This window comes from Chlamydotis macqueenii, chromosome 3 (genome assembly GCF_036417535.1).
Source record: "Chlamydotis macqueenii isolate bChlMac1 chromosome 3, bChlMac1.mat, whole genome shotgun sequence".
In the NCBI taxonomy this organism is placed as follows: Eukaryota; Metazoa; Chordata; class Aves; order Otidiformes; family Otididae; genus Chlamydotis; species Chlamydotis macqueenii.
The window spans coordinates 100,081,763-100,091,869 of NC_141558.1; the positions used below are offsets into that span (position 1 = coordinate 100,081,763).

The window sequence follows — 10,107 nt, forward strand, 5'->3', positions numbered from 1 at the left end:
ACCAATCACATCCTGGGCTACATCAAAAGAAGCGTGGCCAGCAAGTTGAGGGATGTGATTCTCCCCCTCTATTCTGCTCTTCTAAGACCCCACCTGGAGTACTGCGTCCAGCTCTGGAGCCCCCAACATAAGAACGACATGGACCTGTTGGAGGGAGTCCAGAGGAGTGTCATGAAGATGATAAAAGGGCTGGAGCACCTCTCCTACAAGGACAGCCTGAGACAGTTGGGGCTGTTCATGCTGGAGAAGAGAAGGTGCCAGGGGGCTTTTAAGAAAGATGGGCAGAAACTTTTTAACAGGACCTGTTGTGATAGGGCAAGGGTTAATGGTTTTAAAATAGAGGGGGGTAGATTTAGACTAGATAGAAGGAAGACATTTTTTACACTGAGGGTGGTGAAGCACTGGAACGGGTTGCCCAGAGAGGTGGTTGACACCCCATCCCTGGAAACGTTCAAGGCCAGGTTGGATGAAGCTCTAAGCAATCTGATCTGGTCAGAGATGTCCCTGCTCCTTGCAGGGGGGTTGGACTAGATGACCTTTAAAGGTCCCTTCCAACCTAAACTATCCTATGATTCTGTGATTCTAAAATGTGATGGAGAAGCAGGCTGTGAGTGGCCCATCAGAGCCGAATCTCAACACTCCTTGTTCCCATCAGGGAGACATGGAGTAGGGCCTGGCAGTCAGGCCCAGTCCCACCATCTCAGCCAGGAGCAGAGTGTCTAGAGAGAAGCACAGGAGCCCCAGCCCTGGGCATCAGGCACCTCCCTGGGGACACTGATGTGCTGAGGATGGCCAGGACATGGGCCTGTGGATGGGTCCAGCTTGGCAGGGCCCATGGACAGACAGTGCAGGGCTATGAGGAGCCGGAGACTGGCTCTGCTGTGGCATCACTGGGGCAGGGGCTGACTGCCCCACGGGGCTGACATGGGGTCCTGGGCCATGGGCAGGGTGAGAGGAGCCCTGCGGGGCAGGGCACAGATAGTCAGGGCTTTGACAAGGCCTTGACAATTTCCTAGTTTTGCTAACTAGATTTTGGCTTGCTGGTGCTCAGTTTTTAAACTTAGTTCAGTGTGTGAGTCCTGCAGATATATCTGTTTGGGAATATGTCAGAGGAATCCCTTTTCCAAGGAACTGAATTCCCTTTGCCAGATAGAGTCAACATTTTCTTAGCTCTTGTGTTTTTCCAAAAGAGTGGTTGTGACAAAATGTTGTGCAGCGTGTTCTGCACAGCTGTAGCGAGGACATTTATACTAGCAAGGATGGTGTGGAAATCATACCTGTGTAGCACAAATGTATTTATTGTTGAACAAGTGCAGTTTCAATAGTTTAGCAACAGGGTCATTAAGGGGTTTCTTTCCTTTGATCCTTCCATTCAAAAGTCATAGTTCTTCCTGCTTGCCACTTATGTAACTGTCCTTAGAGAGGCCAATGGAAGTAAAACACTCCAGAAAACATATAGTTGTTCATTGTTGCAGTAAAAACACGGACTCCGTGGATGGTGTTCCGGAGACCTTTCTTGTCAGTCAGCCTAAGTCTTTTATAATTTTTCTCAGTTACACGCGAAGTGCACACACTTAACCATCTAATTCGATTGGTAGCAATATACTGTTCACGCGCCTTAAGCTTCATTTGGATTGGTTATAGATTTTTAGTTGTCTTTACTATTTTTGCCTTTGGTATTTACTTATCTTGTTCTAATTGCTGGGTTTTTTTGTTATTGAGCAAGTGGTGTTCAAGGACATAGCTCAAATTCTTCAATATCAGTCAGCTGTGCTGCACTCTCTGTTCCCACAGTTCATTACTTAAGAGTTTGTGGCAGTAAAAGCTCTGGAAGTCCCGCCCTACACCAAAGTGAGGAGTTTGCCAAAGTGCCAAAGGCCTTTCTGGCCTTGTACAAATGTCAATACCAGGATCTAAAACAGAACCCAGAACCTAGACTATCATGCTCTCCTTGTACACAGACATTTAGGAGTTCAGACCCACACCACAAATCCATGTCAAGCCAGCTATATGTCAGGAGGAGAGGCCCTGTGTTGTTCCCTTTGCCCCCATTGAGCACCACAGGGGCCTCATTCACCATCTCAGGCCATGAAGTAGCCACCAGACTGGTGCTATGGTGCCTGTGCATCGTCTCCCTCCTGGAAGTACACCAGGCATTCACTTGAGGCATGTGCACATTTTATTTGTTTCCATCAAGAGAAGCATACACCCTAGGCCCAGCAAACACCTAAGAATTACCACCCAAATGCTTGGAAGTACCAGGCAGATCTCTGCAGGGTTTCTCTCTTTTCTCATGAGAAGGACACATGGGGAGCAAGCACCTTTGGAAAATCATCTTTGGGGCACAACTTGCTGTCATGTTGCTCATCTGCTTATTTTCAGGCCTTGCAGTACACATCATATTTCATCTTTCCTGCCAGCTTTGTTCCTCCGAGGCAGTCTTCAAATTTTCGGTCCATTTCTTCATTCTGAGCTTTAGAGAAGAGGTCTTTCCAGTTCCCAACAACTCCTGTGTACAACAAGAAGTATCAAAGACAGAAAGCAGCCATTCCTGAGAGAGGATAATACTTAAGTAGCAATGGGGCAGAATCATTGCACACATGAGGTGGGAAGGATCTAATTTATGCCCGAGAGGTCTGATTGCCTGGGAGAGGCAAGGTAGCAAAGATAAGAAAGAAAGGATCAGCCTCATCACCTGACTGCCAAGCAAAGGCCATACCACCACTCCTCTATAAAGAACAACTGTCCAACCCAAGCAGATTTGGTGCATAACTGTTGGCATAACTTACACTGGTGTTGGTCCCCTCTTTCACACCTCACTTGCCTAACTAACTGGGGCCACACAGGGAAATAGAGCAACATGGAAGCAACGGCTGAGGACCTTAAGTCAGGACAGTTGAGGTGCTCCAGTGTATTTCTCACAAGCAGCCCCCAAATCCTGCCAACAGCAGAGGCTTGCTGTACAGGATGCCACAGGAAAGACCTCATCCACACCATTCCTTCTCAGACAGCCCAATAAGCTCACAGTTAAGTGAGGAGGACCACTTAGAAGGAAACTTTAGAAGGCAGATTCTCCATTTGCAGAGGCTTACCCTTCCGGAAGAGGATGTCCCCAAATTTTCCATGGGTTTCGTTGGATTTCTCTTTCATAGCTTGGAAACTAGTCTTCTTGGCAATTCTGTGAAAATCTTCCTCAGACAAGGAGAATCCAAAGAAGGCAGCAATCCTTTTCATTCCCAGTATCTGGTCCTAGCCAAAGGAACATAGCACAGAGGTGAAACCAAAAGACTTGACAACGTGATTGTGGCATGGAAACAGCATCTGGTGGCAAGCCCAGCAGAGGAGGCTGCCTCCTGCAGTGTCACTGAGGAAATCTAAGAGCTCTAGCAGAAAGGAAATCCACACATGGTGGCCTCAGCTTCAAGGTATTTTCTTCTCTCTCAGAAGTGACTGTTCCTGTGCCAGATATGACTTCTTCCACTAAGAGGCAAGGCTGTACAAGGCTATCCTCTTCCTAACCTTATGGGCCTCCACCAGACATAACAGAGTAGCTCAGAAAGGCATGCCCTTCTAAAGGGGCAGACAAGCTTCACACAAAAGTTTCTTCTTCCCTATAACCATACATATCAGGAGGGGTACACAGTGCACCCATCAAGGAAAAACTGGGTGAGATGCCGCACCTCTTTGAGTTCCTCATAGTTTATCATCATGATTCTCTCATGGTCGATGTATTTGTTCCATTCCACTAAGTGGTCAAAGTAGGATCCCCAGGCCACTGCAGATAAAGAAGAAATATAGCTTTATAGGGTGTTCCCCAAAACAGGCCCTTACCAAATCAGAGGAATCAGCCCAGACAGTTCTCTAAGCATGGCGCTAGGATGGTGAAGTGAGGACCAGCTCAACATGTCTGTTCTTTTAGCTGAGGTCACTGCAGGATCCCCCAGCTCTGGCCACTGGGTTGCACCTAACCATAAGCTGTATTGTGGGAACAGAAACACCAAGCTAAAACTTTCTCATGATCTCTCTGTTCAGAGTTAGGGACAAAAGAAACTTTGATTGTCTGGTACTCCCTGTTGCAGCCATAACATGGACCTGTCTGTCTGTCCTGGGAGTGCCTTGGTAAGGTATGTTAGAGGATTCCTATGCACAGGATCCTGTGCATGCCCCTCATGTAAGAAGGAATGCCAGAGGATGCAGGGCAAAGTACATTTCCCATTCATGAAGGCTTCAAAGTACTCATCCCAGGAGGCGAAAGATGGCAGCACTGGCATGTTGTTGTAGAAGTGGTAATAGGAGACAGCTGTGTCTTTGGGGTTCCGAAGTAGCACAAGGATCTAGAGGAAGATAATTTGGTTCTGATTTGGTGACTGACCAAAACGCCATTTTCTGAACACATCACATGTCCAGTAACACCCACTAGACCATACAATGCTGGTCTAATTCCCTTTCCTGAGCAAGAAATCAGAGCTTTGGCAGGTCACTTGCGGCTAATGTGAGCTTCAGAGTGAAAAGAAGCGTCTCATTTATACCCTTGGGACACAGCTCTGAGCTAACTCCAATCCAGAGAAATGAGCTCATAGGCTGCTGAACAGCAGACCCACAAGCAGGCTGTGGGTGCACCTCTGCTTCTCTCTGCAAAAATTCGCATTGAAGACCATCTTAGCCCCAGCCTGTGATGACCTTACCACAGATACTCTGGTCTTGGAGGTGAGTTAAAGCAAATAGAGTAACTGCTTGCCCTGCTGTTTTCTGACACAAACCTGTAAGCATCTTTCTGAAGGGGCACTGGCACCCAGCAAAAAAAAAGCCCACTGACAGTTACCTCTTGAGTCAGCAAAGCTGCTGCTGAGGGAAGATGTTTGTTCACAGCCTCAGCATACAGCACTCTGCCTCTTCAACCATGGAAATGTGCCTGTGCATTGAACAGCCCAAGTGAAAGTGCAGAACGTGCATCTCACATCTCAGAGGAATGCTAATCTGAAGTGAAAAAGCTTTTGCAGTGTGATACAAAAAGAAGACTCACTTTAGCTGTGCTTTGGAGAACGGATGGGGGCAGGAGATGAGGTGGCAGATGTGTTAGTATAATTCTTCTGGAAGGCAGTTTCTTCATCCTCTTTAAAGCAAATGGGAAGAAATGTGTCAGGACAGAAGTAGCTTATTCAGTGACATGTGTCTGTTCAGGAATTGCAGGTAATAAGAAAAGGTGAGACCAGAGAAGAAGGACCTCACCCCTAGGAAAACCCACAGGGGTGAATTGGTGGTATAGGCTTCTGCCAGCCTCTGCCACAGAGCACCATTTCACAAGAGACAGGCCTAAGGACAGGACATCCAAGAGAAAGGTGTTACTGATCAAACCCACGGAGTCTAGGTCTTGAGCCCCTTGTAGCTCCTCAGCACTGTATGCACACTGACACCAACATTGGGACACCAGGGCCAATAGTACATTCTACTTGTGCTGACCATATCAGTTGGTGAGGCTCTGGACTCTCCATCACCTCTGAGATCAGCCATTGTTTTTCAGCTATTACTATCTGTAGGAAGAGCATTGCCAATATTTTTAATCCGTGCCAACCTCATATATGCCAGGATCTCCAAATTCTAGACGAGGAAATGTCTTTAGCTTCTTTTCAGCGTTTATTCTCTCTTTCATTTCTTCTTCTGTATATTTGGCATTTGTTGATTCCAATTCCTTCACCATTTCGTCAAGCCAGTTGGTTCCTGAAAGGATAAAGACACCAGTAGCACATCCATTCCGAACTGCACTTTTTCACGTCAACCTGGATATCCTGTCAAACTGGTTCACATTTGTGAATCAGTTTGTCTCTGTATTGTACTTTAGGCTGTCAACAGATGAGTGTGCCGGTTTGGGCTGTGATAGAGTTAATTTTCCTCATAATAGCTGGTATGGGGCTGTGTTTTGGATTTGTTCTGAAAGCAGTATTGATTATACAGGAAGGTTTTAATTATTGCTGAGCAGTGCTTACACAGCCTCAAGGCCTTTTCTGTTTCTCACACCACTCCACCAGCAAGTGGGCTGAAGGTGCACAAGAAACTGGGAGGGGGGACAGCTGAGACAGCTGACCTCAGCTGACCAAGGGGATATTCCACACCATAAGACATCATGCTCAGCAATAAAAGCTGGGAGGAAGAGAAGGAAGGAGGGCTGTTGGGAGTTATGGAGTTTGTCTTCCCAAGTAACTGTTACGTGTGATGGAACTCTGCTTTCCTGGCGATGGCTGAACACCTGCCTGCTGATGGGAAGTAGTGAATTAATTCCTTATTCTGCTTTACTTGCATGCACAGGTTTTGCTTTACGTATTAAACTGTCTTTATTTAATCCATGACTTTTCTCACTTTCACTGTTCTGTTTCTCTCCCCCAACCCACCACAGGGGAATGAGCAAGTGGTTGTGTGGTGCTGTTGTGGTTTTGTTTAGTGAGAGGGGGACTAAGGTGGCAGCTTCTGTAGGAAACTGCTAGAAGTTGCTCCCCTTTGTTCAGTGGACTGGGCCAGGCCTAGGGCGGATACACTGCTGGCCAAGGCCGAGCCAATTGGTAGCAGAATGTTCCGTGATAATGCCTCTGCGATAATGTATTTAAGAAGGGGAAAACAAAACAAAAAAAAAAGATAAGAGAAGATGTGAAGATGATGAGCGGGGGCAGAGACGCAGAGGGGGAGGCGCAGGCCTCATGGGCCTTGCAGGCCTCACCCTCTGGGCTCTTACCAGGCGGCTGACTGGGCCCGACTCAGCCCAGCCCGGCTGCAAGAAGTGGAGAGGAGATGAGATGGATGATGTGAAGAGATTCTGAGAGGCGTCTGCCAGCCTGTTGTGGAGAACTTTTCTTGTGAGAGGAACGAAACGGCTGCAGACGCCAAGGTCAGTTCAGAAGAAGGGGGAGGAGTAATGTGGCTCCTGGCCAAGATTCCCCTGAAGCCTGTGGTGACGACCATGGTGAAGCAGGTTGTCCCCCTGCAGCCCATGGGGTCCACAGAGGAGCAGATTCACTTGGAGCCCGTGAAGGACCCCACATCGGGGGAGGTGGATGCCTGAAGGCCGCTGTGGTCTGTGGAGGGCCTGCTGGGGCAGCCGTTCTGGAGAGGTTGCACCCCGTGGAAGAGATGACCCATGCCAGAGCAGTTTCATGAAGGACTGTGGTGTATGGGTGGGACCCCACAGTGGAGCAGAGGAGGAATGTGAGGAGTTCTTCCCCCGACTATGAAGCAGCAGCGTAAAACAACATGTGATGAACTGACCGCAACCCCCATTTCCTCTTCCTCCCCCTGTGCCGCTTGGAGGGGAAGGTAGTAGAGATAATGTTAAGGTTGGGAAGCGGGAGGAGTGGAGGGAGGTTATCTTGTTCCCTGTCTCATTATCCTGCTGTTTGTAGTAATAAATGAATAGTTTTCCCCAAGTCAAGTCTGTTTTGCCCGTGACGGTAACTTTAAGGATTTTCTCCCTGTCCTTATTTCAAACCTCGAGCCGTTTTTTCTTATATTATCTCTCCCTATTCTCTTGGAGGGTGGGGGAGTGAGAGAGAGACTGCGTAGTCTGGTCCCGACCAGAAAAGTTCTCCACAACAGGCTGGCAGACGCCTCTCAGAATCTCTTCACATCATCCATCTCATCTCCTCTCCACTTCTTGCAGCCGGGCTGGGCTGAGTCGGGCCCAGTCGGTTGCCTTGCGAGAGGCCAGAGGGTGAGGCCTGCAAGGCCCATGAGGCCTGCGTCTCCCCCTCTCCCCCTCTGCCCCTGCTCAGCTTCTTCACATCTTCTCTTATCTTTTTTTTTTGTTTTGTTTTCCCCTTCTTAAATACATTATCGCAGAGGCATTATCACGGAACATTCTGCTACCAATTGGCTCGGCCTTGGCCAGCAGTGTATCCGCCCTAGGCCTGGCCCAGTCCACTGAACAAAGGGGAGCAACATCTAGCAGTTTCCTACAGAAGCTGCCACCTTAGGCCCCCCCTCACTAAACAAATCCACAACAAGCCAGTAGGGTAATAACTTGCTTTCTTCTATTAGCAAGAGTTTCGTCAGAATATCAAGGGATGTGATTATCTTGCTTTACCCAACACTAGTGAGTTCACCACTTGAATACTGTGTGCAGTTTCTGCACTGAAGCACAAGTGATTTTGAGAATCAGGAGAGAATCCTGCTGAATTTCATGAAATCACTGGCAGTTGGAGCAAATGAAATGCATACAAAAGCTTGGTTTGCTCAGGCTAGGGAAGAAAAAAATAAGGCATGGGGAAATCTCACTGCAGGCTTCCACTACTGGAGGTTATAATGAAGACAGAGCCAACTCTTCTGAAAATTGGCCAGGAAGTTACAAAAGAGGCATATTACAGATCATGACAAGGTAATATCCGACTACATAGGTATAAACAAACAAACAAACACACAAAATAAAAAAAAACCAACCCTCCAAAAAACACTATAGTGGGAAAACACTGTAATAGATTTCCAGTGGGTGGTGAATTTCCACCCTCAATGTTTTAAAATTCTTCTGGACAAAGCCTTGAGCAACCAATCTTTACTTTGAAAGTTAGGTCTTTCCCCAGCTTTGAGCAGGAGGTTGTATTGTTTGACCTCCAGAGATGTCTTAAAACTTAAATTTGTGATGCTATGAAGTCTGACGTCACCATAAGCTTTTCTGAGATATTACTCAGATTGCAGCACTGTGTACCTGACTACTTATCAAGAAAACAACACTCACCTGTTTTAGGATAGCCTACTAGAATCACATCATCACTCCTGGTTTCAAAGGATTTCAGAGCTTCCAAAGTTTCCGGGCTGCTAAGTACAGCAGGGTATAAAATACCTCTGTGGGAAAACAGCATGCCTTCTTGGGGAAGCTTTTCACCCTGTGAAAAAGAATTTTCTACTATTTCAATTATTCTTTCCCTATTTCTGCTCATGGTTGTATCTGTGTGGAACTCTTTTGAAAGAAACAGATACAGGCTGTTTTTCCACAATGCAGAAAAACTTTATGCAACATACAAGCAAATCAGATATGGCGTTCCCTCAGGAATGCAGCTACAAGTTACTGATTAACTCTGTACTCTGTTAATTCTGTTCGAAATTACAGAAATGCAGACTGACAATAGTGACATAGAGTCTTTGCTGCAGCTGATTCTAAGAATGGGAATCTATTGGGGCAACAACTAATAGCGTTTAAAATGTTAAATGAAACCAAATAAAGATCTATAAAGAATATTGCCTGAAATATTTTTAACTGGCGAACAATGTAGTGCAATTTGCAAACTGAACAACCAGCATGTGGACATGTGAACAGTGGATCTCAATCCAGCTTGCTATTGACTCCACTAATGGATACACATCCAAGCGTGCAACTTCCTTCCAGGAGGTGGCTCTGTCCTACAGTCAGTCGCTGTAACATCATCCCTTCAGGTGATATCTTCAGAGCTAAGGACAAGTACCACCTAAGCCATATTTCTCACTATGAAGTACTTGCATTTGAGAATTTTACTTCACCAAATCCTACATGAGGGTTACTTTCATGTGAAGCTCTAATACTTAGGTTCTGCATTAATGTTAATAAAATTCTACCTGTATGACTTCAGTTCTATTTCTTTCTACACATGTCTCTAATTTAATCTGCAGGTTAAACTGTTCTTGGTTGGGGAGCTATTGGCATTCTGTCGGATGCCTTTTCAGAAGATAAGGAGTACCGAGACAGAGAAATAGGTATCTCCAGAGGTCATCCCAACAGAGACATCCAACACAGAAAGGCTGAATTACCCTGTGGAGGGGCCTTTCACTCTTTCTTTCTTTTGTGCCCTACAGTATGAGTCTCATTCGCTACCCATATAGCAAACCCACAGCTCCACACTGCTGTGCATCACATCTTTGTCTCTTTCTTCATGAGTGGATGTTAGACACTTAGTAAGCCTATACACAAACTTATTAAGCATGAGGAGGTGTCAAATCAAAAGCATACCTGTAAGACCTGGAAGATTTCTTACAATTACCTACAAAGAATCATTTAAAATTACTTTTCTGGTCTCTCCAAAATGAAGAACCATCAAAATAGACCATTTTATTGGAAATATGTCCTCTAGCAGTGCCACTTTACTCATAAAAAAT

At 46.3% G+C, this 10,107-nt stretch overlaps 1 protein-coding gene across 1 annotated transcript; it reads right to left on the reverse strand.

Annotated features, from left to right (window-relative positions):
- Positions 1-2,378: 2,378 nt before the first annotated feature.
- On the reverse strand, positions 2,379-8,918 carry LOC104475056 (sulfotransferase 6B1). Its single transcript, XM_086745276.1, has 7 exons — positions 8,717-8,918; positions 5,573-5,718; positions 5,024-5,113; positions 4,208-4,334; positions 3,681-3,775; positions 3,093-3,249; positions 2,379-2,509 (listed from the first exon to the last, which is right to left on the reverse strand). Exons 1-7 carry the CDS (start codon positions 8,916-8,918, stop codon positions 2,379-2,381), a joined length of 948 nt encoding a protein of 315 aa, XP_086601402.1.
- Positions 8,919-10,107: the final 1,189 nt, after the last annotated feature.

Coding starts and splice junctions, on each gene's coding strand:
- LOC104475056 (XM_086745276.1), bottom strand. CDS start 8,918: ATGAGCAGAAATAGGGAAAGAATAATTGAAATAGTAGAAAATTCTTTT. Junction 4,335..5,023: donor TTCTCCAAAGCACAGCTAAA/GTGAGTCTTCTT, acceptor ATCTTCCTCTAG/ATCCTTGTGCTACTTCGGAA. Junction 3,250..3,680: donor ACTATGAGGAACTCAAAGAG/GTGCGGCATCTC, acceptor TCCTTTGGCTAG/GACCAGATACTGGGAATGAA.